Raw genomic sequence first — 14731 nt, 5'->3', positions numbered from 1 at the left:
GGAAAATTTTTCTTTTTCTAAATCAAGTGAACATTTAATAAATGTTTTAAAGTGAATTTTTTATATCCAACTGGCACTGGAACTATGTACCTTTTTCATTTCCTTGAAAACTTTTTTGGCAGCTAACAGAGCTATTTCAGTCTATTGGCAGTTGTTTAGAACTCTAGACCTAAATTCAATGTCTTTTTTTCTAATTAGCCTACTTCTTCAAAAAGAAGATTTTTAGGCCGGGCGTGGTTGCTCACGCCTGTAATTCCAATACTTTGGGAGGCCGAGGCGGGTAGATCACCTGAGGTCAGGAGTTCGAGACCAGCCTGGCCAACATGGTGAAACCCCATCTCTACTAAATATACAAAAATTAGCTGGGCATGGCGGCGCACACCTGTGATCTCAGCTACTCAGGAGGCTGAGGAAGGAGAATCGCTTGAACCTGGGAGGCAGAGGTTGCAATGAGCCAAGATCGTGCCACTGCACTCCAGCCTGGGTGACAAGAGCAAAACTCCGTCTCGAAAATAAAGTTTTTAATTTACATAATGTATTTTTGGTGTTTTTGAAAAAAGCAATTAGTACTAAGAGTACAACTGTGTTTTACTTTAAAAGGTACTTGTTATACTTATATGAGGTATCTAAAGTAGTTGAACTCTTAGAAGGTAGTATTGTGGTTGCTGAAAACTAGGGGGAGGGAGAAAGGGGGAGTTGTTCAGTGAGTACAGAGTTTCCATTTTGCAAGTTGAAAAGTTATCTGTTGTGCAACAAAGTGCATGCAGCTAACATTACTACACTGTTACTGAAGTGTATTAAAGAGCACTTAAGTATATTAAATGGTTAAGATGGTAGATGTCATGTTTTATGTGTTTTTTGTTTGTTTGTTTGTTTTACCATCCACAAAGTTATTTGTTGTTTTCCTTATAACCTGAAATAAATTTTTCTTCCCAAAAATGTTATTAATGACGGTTAGGGTTCTAAACTAACTTACAGATGTTCACTTAACCAGTAATATATTCAAAGTACAAAATTATTCTAACCTTCTCTGTGTGGTACAATGATAGACATACATTGAGAGTTCCAGTTTGGAATGCAATGAACATACTGCCCTAGCAGAGTGGAATAGGAAATCCTTTTTTCTTCCTCATCAGCCAGTTGATAGGAACTAATGCAGCTCCAACCCACAGCCGAGAGTTCTCATGGCTTGAGGAAGAAGTCAAGCTCCAAATGTCTTGAGTGAGAAACCGGGAAACTGGAGTTTTTGCCAGTTAACCTGTTAGGATTGTTTCCAAAGTGCATTTCGCAAGATATGAACTCCATCTAACATCAACTATAAGTTGGAGAGTTGCTACACACACCATAGTTCCTCTTTTTTTTTTTTTTTTTTTTTGAGACGGAGTTTCGCTCTTGTTGCCCAGGCTGGAGTGCAATGGCACGTTCTTGGCTCACCACAACCTCAGCCTCCTGAGTTCAAGCAGTTCTCCTCCCTCAGCCTTCTGAGTAGCTGGGATTACAGGCATGTGCCACCACGCCCGGCTAATTTTGTATTTTTAGTAGAGACGGGGTTTCTCCATGTTGGTCAGGCTGGTCTCGAACACCCAACCTCAGGTGATCTGCCCATCTCGGCCTCCCAAAGTGCTGGGATTACAGGCGTGAGCCACCACACCCGGCCCCATAGCTCCTCTTATAGACCGATGATGCATATTACACCTTGAAAGTGCTGAGAAACACTAAAGAACTACTTTTGAATTATTGCATCCAAAATTTCCCCCAATGTTATAGCTATGGAATACGACTAGGGTTCTCTCAACCCTTTTTTTTTTTTTTTTGAGACAGAGTCTCGCTCTGTCACCCAGGCTGAAGTGCAGTGGCGTGATCTCGGCTCACTGCAAGCTCCACCTCCCAGGTTCGTGCCATTCTCCTGCCTCAGCCTCCCGAGCAGCTGGGACTACAGGCACCCACCACGATGCCCAGCTAATTTTTTTGTATTTTTAGTAGAGATGGGGTTTCACCGTATTAGCCAGGATGGTTTTGATCTCCTAACCTTGTGATCCACCAGCCTCAGCCTCCTAAAGTGCTGGGATTACAGGTGTAAGCCACTGCGCCTGGCCCCCTCAATCCTTTTAAAGCATATTATATGATTCCACAGAACATACTGTAGGAAATGGTGCACTAGGACATTTTTTTCTGTGTTCCCTGTTATCCCCATGTTTTTTAAAGGCCCCGAGGAATTAATCTACTTGCCTTCCTTTCCCCTGCTACCAACCAGGCTTTTCCTCCTTCCTTGCCTTATTGCAAAATAGAACAACGTTTCATTATTTTTCCTCATCCTCCTGACTTTGTGGTTATCTAAGTCTTTTTTCTGTTAAGAACAGTTGGAAGGAAACAGTTTCCTTCCCAATGGGAAGGAAGGAAGTTTCCCCCAGAAAGACAGTGATATGCTGAAATGGATGCTGGACATAAAATCAAGAGTTCAAATTTTGGCTTTACATTTATTATGTGTCATCTGTGAGTCTCAGTTTGCTTATTTATAAAATGGAATAATAAAACCTTGCAGGATTATTGTGAAAATTACATGAAATAATTTATGTGCAATTACCTGGTATGTAGTAAGTGCTCAATAAATGTGGAGCAAATAAATGTGTTTTCCAAACAGGGATGAGCTATCTGGGAGGTGGGAGAAAGTTTATCAGATAAGACAGGGAAGAGGTTTTTTGTTTGTTTGTTTTGTTGTGGTTGTTGTTGCCTGCTTCATTTTTCCATCATAGAGCAATTTAAGAAGAATGCTTAGTACCAAAGCACTTAAGAATAAAATATATGATATCTGGGATTTGCTTCAAAATAAAATAGGGGTAGGTGTGTATGAAACAAAATGGGAATTAATAATTAATAATTTTTAGAACTGGCTATTAGGTATGTGAGGATTCATTATACTCTTCTGTCTTCTTTTGATTATGTTTAATTTTTCCCATTTTTTGAGACAGGGTCTCACTCTGTCACCCAGGCTGGAGTGGCGTGGCATAATCAAGGCTCACTGCAGCCTTGACCTTCTGGACTCAAGGGATCCTTCCACCTCAGCTTCCTTAATAGCTGGCATAGGCCCAAATTACCATGCCTGGCTAATGTTTATGTTTTTTTTTGTAGAGGCAGAGTTTTGCCATGTTGCCTAGGCTGGTCTCAGACTCCTGGGCTCAAGCAATCCACACCTGGCCTATTGTGAAATTTTTCAAGGCATACAGCTATACCATATACTATATAGATTTCACCCATACTTCAAGATGCATAAATTCAAGGATAGAATAAATTAAGTAGAGTTAGTGTTAAGGGTGGGAAGGAATTCTAAAAGCAGAAGTCAGCCTGGTTTTGGGTATTAAAAATAGAGAAATGTTATTTTTTGAGCTAAGATTTGAGCAAGAAAACAAAAAATGAGGACTAAGTCTATTTGAACTTTTTAATGGAATCCTGGAAGACTGCTGTGAATAGGACCAGTCTTTATCCTGTGGACAGGCATAAGCTGAGACCCAAAGCTGTTAATAATTTCTGAAATGTCCCAGGTTGGTTAGAGGCAAAACTAGAACAAGAATCTAGTGGTTGCTTTATCACCATGCTTTCCTTTTTTCTAAATTTAACCAAATTATTTATTGTGTATTTTTTTGTGTGCACACACATTCATGTATGTTATTTTATCTTTGACAACTTTTAATGTAATTGGAAGCTTTTCATATTTAAAAATAGACCTTAAACTGCATATCAAAATATGCAATATATGCCCAGTGTTAACAACATTACGTTTTTTGTTTGTTTGTTTGTTTGAGTATCCAATATGTGATATGGTGCTGAGGGATACGAAAGATGAAGAGAGCACAGGCTCTGCCTCAGACCTCTACAATCTCATATAGCTTCCAAAGGGGAAAAAAAAAACCATTTGCATACTTACATAAAGAATGACAATAGGACCTGCACGGTGGCTCATGCCTGTAATGCCAGCACTTGGGGAGGTGCAGGTGGGCAGATCACGAGATCAAGACCATCCTGGCCAACATGGTGAAACCCTGTCTCTAGTAAAAATACAAAAATTAACTGGGCGTGGTGGCGCATGCCTGTAGTCCCAGCTACTCAGGAGGCTGAGGCAGGAGAATTGCTTGAACCCAGGAAGCGGAGGTTGCAGTGAGCCGAGATCACGCCACTGTACTCCAGCCTGGTGACAGAGCAAGACTCCATCTCAAAAAAAAAAAAAGAATGACAATATTGGCTGGGCACAGTGGCTCATACCTGTAATCCTAGCACTTTGGGAGGCCAAGGCAGGCGGATTGCCTGAGCTCAGGTGTTCAAGATCAGCCTGGGCAACACGGTGAAACCCTATCTCTCCTGAAATACAAAAAAAATTTGCCGAGTGTGGCGGCGTAGTCCCAGCTACTTGGGAGGCTGAGGCAGGAGAATTGCTTGAACCTGGGGGGCGGAGGTTGCAGTGAGCTGAGATTGGGCCACTGCACTCAGCCTGGGTGACAGAGCAAGACTCTGTCTCAAAAAAAGGAAAAAAAAGAATGACAATATAATCTTAAAATATTATCCTAGAATTTCTACCAACTTAAAAATTTTCTTTGTTCCCTTTCATATCAAGGTTGGTTCTAAGGAAAATGATGAAGTAGGTACATTTATCTTCAGTGCCATTTTATTTGTCCCTTTTTAGGCTATTTCAATGATTTTTAGGATCCCTTTTCCTTCACTTCCTATAGCCAGCCAGTGCTGTACTAGTATCTTATTTGTCCAAAAACCAAGCTTTGCAGATGTAGTGTATTGATGTGCTGTGCTTCCTAGGAGCTTTAAAAAAAAATTTTTTTTTAAAAATAAGGACTCCAAGAAGTAAAGTATTCTTCCCACAGAGGATTAAGTCTTTAATGATAAAATTTCTGGCACTTGGGATAAGGTTGAAGAGAGAATTTTTATTGAAAATCTTTATAATGTCCCTCAAATTATGCCATATAGATGACTTCGGTGTGAGGTTAAATCATGAGTTCAAGTCCTGGTTCCATCCCTCACCAACCTGAGACCTGGGATAAATCACATACCTACTTTAATCCTCAATTTCTTGTCTAAGAAATAGAAACAGCCACAGGAGCTATTTCATGGGACTGTTGTGAGGATTAAGTGGGATGATGTATACAAAAGATGTAGTATAAAACATGGGAGTAAGTCTTCTAAAAAATCTTGGATATTATCATTCCTCAAGGCATCCTGAATCTTTATAGACATTAATGTATACCAAAACTTCATACATTAAAAAAGCATTCCTGTTATTTATTTATTTAATTTAATAGACTAGCATGCCTTTAAAATAAACACTTACGCTGTATTTCAGATTTGGTTAAGGTAGTCTGAGACAAAGTTTTGATCCAAATGATCAAAGACAGTTCAAGCTTTGACCTTAAATAAAAAATTGAACTTTTCTATTTTTTTCTTCTTTGAAAGACTGGCTTTTGGAAACATATAATATTATATGCTAAAGATTTCAGTCAAATTACAAAGTATTTTTTTTCTTCTTTATAGCAAAAGAAACAAGTTTCTGACTCTGGTGATATAAAAATCAAATCTTGGAGGAGAAATAACAAGAAAGAGTGTTGGAGTTATCTCTCTACTAATAAAAAGATGAAATCCGATGGATTAGGAGCATCTGGACATTCATCAAGTACCAATAGAAATAGTATAAATAAAACTCTGAAGCAAGATGATGTAAAGGAAAAAGATGGTACAAAAATAGCATCTAAGATTACAAAACAACTAAAAACTGGGGGAAAAAATGTTTCTGGAAAACCCAAAACTATAATAAAATCCAAAACAGGAAATGGTGATAATGCACGGTTGGAAAACATGTCACCTAGACACGTTGTAGAAAGATCAGCAACAGCAGCTGCAGCAGCAGCAGCAGCAGCAACTGGACAGAAGAATTTACTAAATGGAAAAGGAGTGAGAAATCAGGAAGGGCAAATTACAGGTGCCAGACCCAAGGTACTCACAGGAAACTTAAATGTGCAAGCCAAAGCAAAGCCTTTGAAGAAAGCGACAGGGAAGGATTCTCCATGCCTCAGCATCGCAGGACCCTCCAGCAGATCCACAGATTCAAGTATGGAGTTCTCAATTTCGACTGAATGTCTGGAGGAACCAAAAGAAAATGGATCAATAGGAGAAGAAAAGCCTTCTGGACATAAACTATCCTTTTGTGATTCTCCAGCACAGATGGTGAAAAACAGTGTAGATAATGTCAAAAATTCCACTGTAGGTGGGTTTTAGCACTGTAATTTTTAATATCTCCTGACAGTTAAAGTTCCTTAAAAAAACAAAAACCTAAACCTGTATTTGGGCTTTTATTTAGTTTCAAATGCCAACAGAATACTTATTTATATGTACTTATGCAAACTGAGAGAAAATGTAGTCCCTCCCACTTTAATATTTCATTTTGTTTATAGTGTCTAACCAGTAAACTTATACATATTTGTTACATATTTAATGTATTCTATCTTATGACTCACTTTTTCTTAATTTTTAGCCATAAAATCTCGACCTGTTTCAAAAGTTACCAATGGAACTTCCAATAAAAAAAGTATTCATGAACCAGACACTAATATAAATAACAGGTAGGTCTTCATTCGGTGTTTTAACCTATCTGTTAGCTTTCTCTCAAAGTTAATTATATACTTAATGCTAGCTAAATATTTTTAAAATATCTTTTATTTTTTGTTAAAAAAATTTAGTGTATTTACATAATTTAACACAGTTTATTAAAAGAAATTAGTATATGCAAAATGAGGCACAAGATTTAAAAGAATAGCTTAATGTGTACCATGGTATATGATTATGCATTGCTTTATTATACTTGATCTACAGTTTTATAAACTTAAAGACTTATGAGCATATGATTTTTCTATTTTCAGGAGAGATGTATTTTTTTATTTCTTGAAAAAAACTGTTTCAGGTATCAGTCTTTTAAAAAGTTCATGTTTTGGAATCTCAGTGTAATACTGAATGCAAATAATTTTTCCTTAGTGTACTAAAGAAGGTCAGTGGCAAAGGATGTAGTGAGCCAGTACCACAGGCAATTTTGAAGAAAAGAGGAACTAGCAATGGATATGGTACAGCTCAGCAGAGGACAAAGAGTACCCCATCTAATCTTACTAAAACTCAAGGTAAAGCTGAAATAATACTGGATATCTTGAAATTATTTCCTTATGTAAACTGGATAAGCCAAACTCTGATTTGGAACTTCAGTAGCAAATAAGCAAAATGTGGTTTTACTCATTTTGTGTTTGTTTCACACCATAGAGATGAGATTGTATACTTTTCAGACAGGTGTTTTGGGATGTAGGTTTGGTTTTGTTGTTTTGTTGTTGTTATTGTTGAGACAGGGTCTTGCTCTGTCACCCAGGCTAGAGTACAGTGGCATGATCACACTGCAATCCTCCTTCGTCTGCCTCCCAAAGTGTTGGGATTACAGGCATGAGTCAACACACCTGGCTTCTGTTTGGTTTTATTGTCTCTTGTGAGAGAAGTAATTAAGGGAGTCACTAGTTTAGCTGCATTTCTGGTCCTTTTAAATATTATGCCCATGTTTCTTGAAAGTTCCATTGTTAATTATAGGAATTTCATTTGTAAAACTGGCACTAAAGAGCTCTTTAAAAAGTAATAGTGTAGGCTGGGCGCAGTGGCTCACGCCTGTAATCCAAGCACTCTGGGAGGCCAAGGCGGGTGGATCACCTGAGGTCAGGGGTTCAAGACCGGCCTGACCAATATAGTGAAACCCCATCTCTACTAAAAACACAAAAATTAGCCAGGTGTGATGGTGTGTGCCTGTTGTCCCAGCTACTTGGGAGGCTGAGACGGGAGAATTGCTTGAACCTAGGAGGTGGAGGTTGCAGGGAGCCGAGATCGTGCCTCTGCACTCCAAACTGGGCAACAGAGCAACACTCTTATCTCAAAAAAAAAAGATAATAATAATAGTGCAGTCTAAACAACTATGATACATAAGGAGGAAGAATTTCCCTTCCAGAATCTGTGTGAGTCCGTTGTTTTTCAGTGTTCTGACAAGGAAAAGAGTACTGATCAGATTGCATAATTTGCTAACATAATAACTGTTTTTCAAAATTGCTTTTATGTATCAAGCTTTCACATATGTAAAAGCAGTTTGTAAAATCCTAAAAACAGTTTTGATTTGGATTATGAATTATTACTGAAAATCAGTTAAAAATAAGGCAGAGAAAATATTTTCATATCCTAGTAATAGCTAAATATTAAACATTTAAAAATATTTGATAATTCTGTTTGACAGATTTGAATGTCCAAAATATCATCTCTAAGATTTTCACCAGTGTAAACAAATGGATTCCCCAAAATAATCCCCTTCTTTCCAGTCAGCAGTTCTAGTTTCCACTGGAGATCTAAGTTGTTAACCCTAATGAGCTACAGTAGTAATAATCTGGTTATGACAAGTAAATTGGTTTTATTCATGTTTGAAGAAAACAACTGCAACAATTTTAACAGTTCTATTTATTTTATATTTAGCTTGATTCTCCTTTTCAACTATGTAGAACACACTAGTTTTTTTTCTCCAAAAACTTCAAAGGGAAGACCTTGATAAAAGAAAATCCAATTTTTTTACCCTCATATATTTTTGCAAATCCAGTTTTGGCATAAAAATCAAGTCTCTTTACTTGAGGAAGAGAGATCCTATTTTAGTAATTTTTACTGGGACCCTGGAGTAGTCCCTCTATATTTCTAATTGAAATTTTTATTTTATTTTATCATGTAACTGATTCCTAATCTGTGCTTGTCCATTTGATCATAGATATGTTACCCTTCCATTGTGGTCTTGATTTTATTTTTTCTGAAGTAATTTTAAAACAAATATTAAATTTGACTCACAAATTGGAAGTGATAATACATTTCTGAATATACCCTCTTACTTTTCTTAGGATCCCAAGGAGAGTCACCAAACTCAGTAAAATCTTCAATCTCTTCAAGGCAGTCTGATGAAAATGTGGCAAAGTTGGACCATAATACAACTACAGAGAAACAAGCACCTAAGAGAAAAATCGTCAAGCAAGTACACACAGCGTTGCCTAAAGTTAATGCAAAAATAGTGGCAATGCCTAAAAATCTAAATCAGTCAAAGAAAGGTGAAACTTTGAATAATAAAGATTCAAAACAGAAAATGCTTCCTGGACAGGTTGTATCAAAAACTCATCCTTCCTCCCAAAGACCTTTAAAAAGTGAAACATCTATTGTCCAAAAAAGTATGTTTCATGATGTGCGTGAAAATAACAACAAGGACAGTGTTTCTGAACAGAAGCTTCACAAACCTCTCATTAATCTTGCATCTGAAATCAGTGATGCAGAAGCACTCCAGTCATCCTGCAGGCTTGACCCACAAAAGCCATTACATGATCAAGAAAAAGAGAAGTTGGCGTTAGAATGCCAAAATATTTCAAAGCTGGATAAATCATTAAAACACAAACTGGAATCCAAACAGATTTGTTTAGATAAAAGTGAAACAAAATTTCCCAATCACAAAGAAATAGATCATTGCAATGCAGCTAACATATGTTGTCATTCTGATGGGAGTGATAATGTAAATTCAAAATTTTACAGCACCACAGCCCTAAAATACATAGTTCCAAATCCAAATGAAAATTCCTTGAACTCTAATCCAGTTTGTGATTTAGACTCAACAAGTGCAGGGCAAATCCATTTGATATCAGATAGGGAGAACCAAGTAGGGAGAAAAGATACAAACAAACAATCAAGTATTAAATGTGTGGAAGATGTTTCACTGTGTATTCCTGAAAGGGCAAATGGTACCTTAAATTCTGCTCAAGAAGACAAAAAATCGAAAGTTCCTTTGGAAGGACTGACAATTTCTAGTAAGTTGTCTGATGCCTCTGCTATGGATGAAGACAAACATGCTACAGCAGACTCAGATGTTTCCTCCAAGTGTTTTTCAGGACAGCTATCAGAAAAAAATTCTCCTAAAAATATGGAAACATCAGAATCTCCAGAGAGCCGTGAAACTCCAGAAACTCCATTTGTGGGTCACTGGAATTTGAGTACTGGTGTTCTGCATCAGAGAGAGAGTCCTGAATCTGACACTGGCAGTGCTACCACATCCTCTGATGACATAAAGCCCAGATCTGAAGACTATGATGCCGGAGGGTCTCAGGATGATGATGGGTCAAATGACAGAGGTATCTCTAAATGTGGCACTATGCTGTGCCATGATTTTCTTGGAAGAAGTAGCAGTGATACCAGTACTCCTGAAGAATTAAAAATTTATGATAGTAATTTAAGAATTGAAGTAAAAATGAAAAAGCAAAGTAGTAATGATCTTTTCCAAGTTAATTCAACAAGTGATGATGAAATCCCTAGGAAAAGGCCAGAAATTTGGTCTCGATCTGCAATAGTTCACCCTAGGGAAAAAGAAAATATTCCACGAGGCAGTGTCCAGTTTGCTCAGGAAATAGATCAAGTATCTTCTTCAGCAGATGAAACAGAGGATGAAAGATCTGAAGCTGAAAATGTTGCAGAAAATTTCTCTGTATCTAACCCAGCTCCTCAGCAGTTTCAGGGAATAATTAATTTAGCTTTTGAAGATGCAACTGAAAATGAAAGTCGTGAATTTTCTGCAAATAAAAAGTTTAAAAGGTCAGTTTTACTTTCAGTTGATGAATGTGAAGAGCTGGGATCAGATGAAGGAGAGGTCCATATTCCCTTTCAGCCTTCTGTAGATTCTTTTTCACCTTCTGATGTTTTTGATGGCATTTCTCATGAACATCATGGAAGGACCTGCTATTCCAGATTCTCACAAGAAAGTGAAGATAATATTTTAGAATGTAAACAAAATAAAGGCAATAGTGTATGTAAAAATGAAAGCACTCTCTTGGATCTTAGTAGCATTGACTCTTCAAGAAAAAATAAACAGAGTGTTTCAGCCACAGAAAAAAAGAACACAATAGATGTCCTATCCAGTAGAGGCAGACAGCTTCTTCCAGAAGATAAAAAAGTAAACAATGGAAGCAATGTAGATAATGACATTCAGCAACACAGCAAATTCTTGGATAGTGATGTAAAATCTCAAGAAAGACCATGTCACTTAGAGCTTCATCAAAGAGAACCCAAATCTGACATACCAAAGAACAGCTCTACAAAATCTCTGGACTCCTTTCGGAGTCAAGTTCTGTCTCAGGAAGGTCCAGTGAAAGAGAGCCATTCTACAACTACTGAAAAAGCTAATATTGCTTTATCTGCAGGTAATGTACAGAAATAGAAATGCTAAATGCATAAGAAAATAAGTTTATAAAATTTTAAAGTTGTATGAAGCCCTGAATGTTATATTTTAGTCAGATAGAATAATTACTTAAGCAACAGATTAAAATTTTAAATGAAAAATTTCTTAATATGAAAATTAGCTAGTTACTCATTCTTTATTGTTCACTTAAAATCCTAATGAAGAAGTAATATATAGTAAACATTTTGATTGTTATATAGAGCTAACCTACTAAGAGATTTTACATGAAAGAATAAAAAGAAAACCTTAGTTTGCTGCTATTTATTTATGTATAATTTAACACAAGAATTCTTGACTATTAGAAATTTTATTATACATTGGATATGATTTATAGACTTGATAGTATATAAAAGGCCTGTGCAATAACTCTAGTAATATGTAACTAAAAGCACTGAACTATTTTGACAACTAGATTGATTTACAATTTATATACATTTTACAGAGATTAAAATTTTCAGGATCTCTCTATTCTAAAATTTTCAAATAAAAAGATAAATTTCCTAAAAGAGATTATATTTAGAAGCAATGATAATATATGAAAAAAGCCCAGGCTTATTTCATATTGTTTAGATGATTTTCTGTCTAATTGTTTTGTGTTTTTTGTCTTCCTTATTATAGTAATTCAGACTAATGACCCACATTTAAAATACGCAATAGTGGCTAACTGAGTAGCTATTGTGTATTATAACTAAGAAAAATACTGATCAGTAGTTTCCTGTTCAGCAAAATCGGAAGAATAAGGAGGTCTTTGAAGTTGTACTTTTTTGTTTGTCTTTGCTTGCATCTTCCTTTGCATGTGCAATATACAAATAAGCCTTTAGGTGAAATGTATTTATCCCCCCCCCCCCCCCCCCGCTTTTGCAACGGACTTACCCTAAGTCATCATCAAAACACTATGTCTTTTGTTTTTCTCTTTTTCTATTGTAGTGAATTAGATATATGTGCACATCCTATGTTTATGTTTAAATAATTTGTTTTCTGTATCACAAGTTTTCAAATTAAACTATGGAGAATTATTGTTAGTTGCCTATGTTGATTTTGCTTCTAAACGTTACCCTTGAATTTTTAACACAGAAAAATGCCTCAAAAATCTTGTCAATTTTGTATAGATGTTATTTTTCCCATTGTGGTGGTGGTGGTGTTTTTTTTTTTTTTTTTTTGGACTATCACTGTTATATTGTGTTAATATTCTACAAAACTCTGAAGGGTACCAACGTGCAATTTTTACATTGTGTAGTATTATGAATTATTTCAGGAGACATAGATGATTGTGACACACTGGCACTAACCTGCATGTATGACCATCGGCCTTCAAAAACCCTGTCTCCAATATATGAGATGGATGTAATAGAAGCATTTGAGCAGAAAGTGGAATCAGAAACACATGTTACAGATATGGATTTTGAAGATGACCAACATTTTGCAAAACAAGATTGGACACTACTAAAGCAACTGCTCTCTGAACAGGATTCAAACTTAGATGTTACAAATTCTGTTCCTGAAGACTTAAATTTAGCACAGTATCTAATCAATCAGACACTACTTTTAGCACGAGATAGCTCAAAACCTCAGGGTATAGCACATATTGACACTTTGAACAGATGGAGTGAACTAACATCTCCACTTAATGATTCCTCAGCGAGCATCACCATGGCTAGTTTTTCCTCTGAAGATTGTTCACCTCAAGGGGAGTGGACAATTCTGGAACTGGAAACTCAGCATTAAGTGTTAACATTTTGGGCGGCTGGGCGCGGTGGCTCAAGCCTGTAATCCCAGCACTTTGGGAGGCTGAGACGGGCGGATCACGAGGTCGGGAGATCGAGACCATCCTGGCTAACACAGTGAAACCCCGTCTCTACTAAAAAATACAAAAAAATTAGCCGGGCATGGTGGCGGGCGCCTGTAGTCTCAGCTGCTCGGGAGGCTGAGGCAGGAGAATGGCGTGGACCTGGGAGGCGGAGCTTGCAGTGAGCCGAGGTCGGGCCACTGCACTCCAGTCTGGGCGACAGAGCGAGACTCCGTCTCAAAAAAAAAAAAAAAAAAAAAAAAAGTGTTAACATTTGGGAAAAATTTATGCCACTCCTTTATTTTTTGATGCCTATTTTGCCTATATTATATCCAAATGATAACTGCATTAGCCGGATATAAACTTTCCTTAATATTGAGTCTTTCCAATTTAATGAGGTAAACATAGTTTATTTATTAATATATCACATACAGAAAAATGTTTTTCTAAAGTTTTTGAGCATGTTTTCTATAATTATTAGAGAAATTAGAAGACTTCTAAGGAAACCCTTACTTCGGTTTTCCTTTCCTAACTGATCATTTGTTCACTTGTTCATTATTCAAGAATTTAAAATGTGAATGCACAAGTAGATCAGTCCCTTTACTTTTTGCTCTGCATATGGTAACATAATAATTTAACAATAAAAACTTAATGTGCTTGTGTCCATTCATGAAGAGTTTTCTGTGAATAACATTCAAACTCACATTTAGGTGATTGAGGCTGATAGCTGAGTGTTGGGAAAAATCTTAGCTTTTCCAACAATTCAGGCCCAGGAAATTCTGAAGCAAGTACATCTCAAATTTCAACCACATCATTGCTAAAACAAGAGAAATGGAATTTCCTGTCTCTCTCTTTTGGGGATATATCCAGAGAAGAAAATCTGCCCTTGTTCAAAAGCATAAACTTCCTTTACAGGTAGTCACTCATTCTCCATTTTCTATTCCATGTTAGGGATATCTTGGAACTGCACCTGCAATAAGCCAGCACTAAATATAAACTTGAAAACGAGTATATGAGGCAACTGAGTTATGGAGTTTAAATTGTGTGTATGTGTATGTATGTGCACAGACACACTCATGTTTGCTTTCTTGGTGTGTCAGTTTACGCCAATTCCTTATTTCCTCGGTCAGATTGTCTTTCAGTCTGTAATTCTGGTAGTAAGTCAAAGATAAAAACCTTTGCCACAAAATGCTTCCTGTTAGCGAGTATTTGGGTATTCTTGATATTGGAATTTTGATATTGCCTGCAGGATTATGGGATTTCATAAATAAGCCTCTCTCAAAGCTTTGTGACTCATAATTCTCTGAAATATGTCAGAAGTAAGGAAATAGTTTAGAATCCCTTTTCTAAATTAGTGAAGTCTTCAAAAAATAATATGATCTATAACTGTATTGAATACCAAGTCATTAGTGCACAGTTATTTGTTCTAATAACATAGTTATGTTAGGGTTAGCTGCTCACCTATTATACCATAAATTTACTATGCCTTTTTAAAAACTAGCCCTGTGAAGAGGAGCACTTGTTCAAGAAACAGTTACTAACTCATTCATTCAAAGTCAAGAAACAGGCTCTGGATTTAGGCACTTGGGTGTAAAGAAAGTAAGACTTGATTCCTGCCCTAAAAATTA

General features: G+C 36.6%; 1 protein-coding gene across 1 annotated transcript in view; it reads left to right on the top strand.

Moving 5' to 3' along the window:
* The window catches only part of BTBD8 (BTB domain containing 8), a 105509-nt gene extending 91738 nt beyond the window's left edge, over nt 1-13771 (top strand). Inside the window, exons 14-19 of the mRNA XM_033196924.1 lie at nt 5533-6262; nt 6530-6617; nt 7027-7166; nt 8949-11279; nt 12573-13055; nt 13381-13771. Coding sequence (XP_033052815.1) covers nt 5533-6262; nt 6530-6617; nt 7027-7166; nt 8949-11279; nt 12573-13042 — 3759 coding nt within the window. The 3' untranslated portion in view covers nt 13043-13055; nt 13381-13771. The remainder of the gene's footprint in view (nt 1-5532; nt 6263-6529; nt 6618-7026; nt 7167-8948; nt 11280-12572; nt 13056-13380) is intronic.
* The last annotated feature ends 960 nt before the right edge of the window (nt 13772-14731 follow it).

This window comes from Trachypithecus francoisi, unplaced genomic scaffold (assembly GCF_009764315.1).
Source record: "Trachypithecus francoisi isolate TF-2019V2 unplaced genomic scaffold, Tfra_2.0 Lachesis_group5, whole genome shotgun sequence".
In the NCBI taxonomy this organism is placed as follows: domain Eukaryota; kingdom Metazoa; phylum Chordata; class Mammalia; order Primates; family Cercopithecidae; genus Trachypithecus; species Trachypithecus francoisi.
This window is presented reverse-complemented; position numbering and strand designations above follow the sequence as displayed.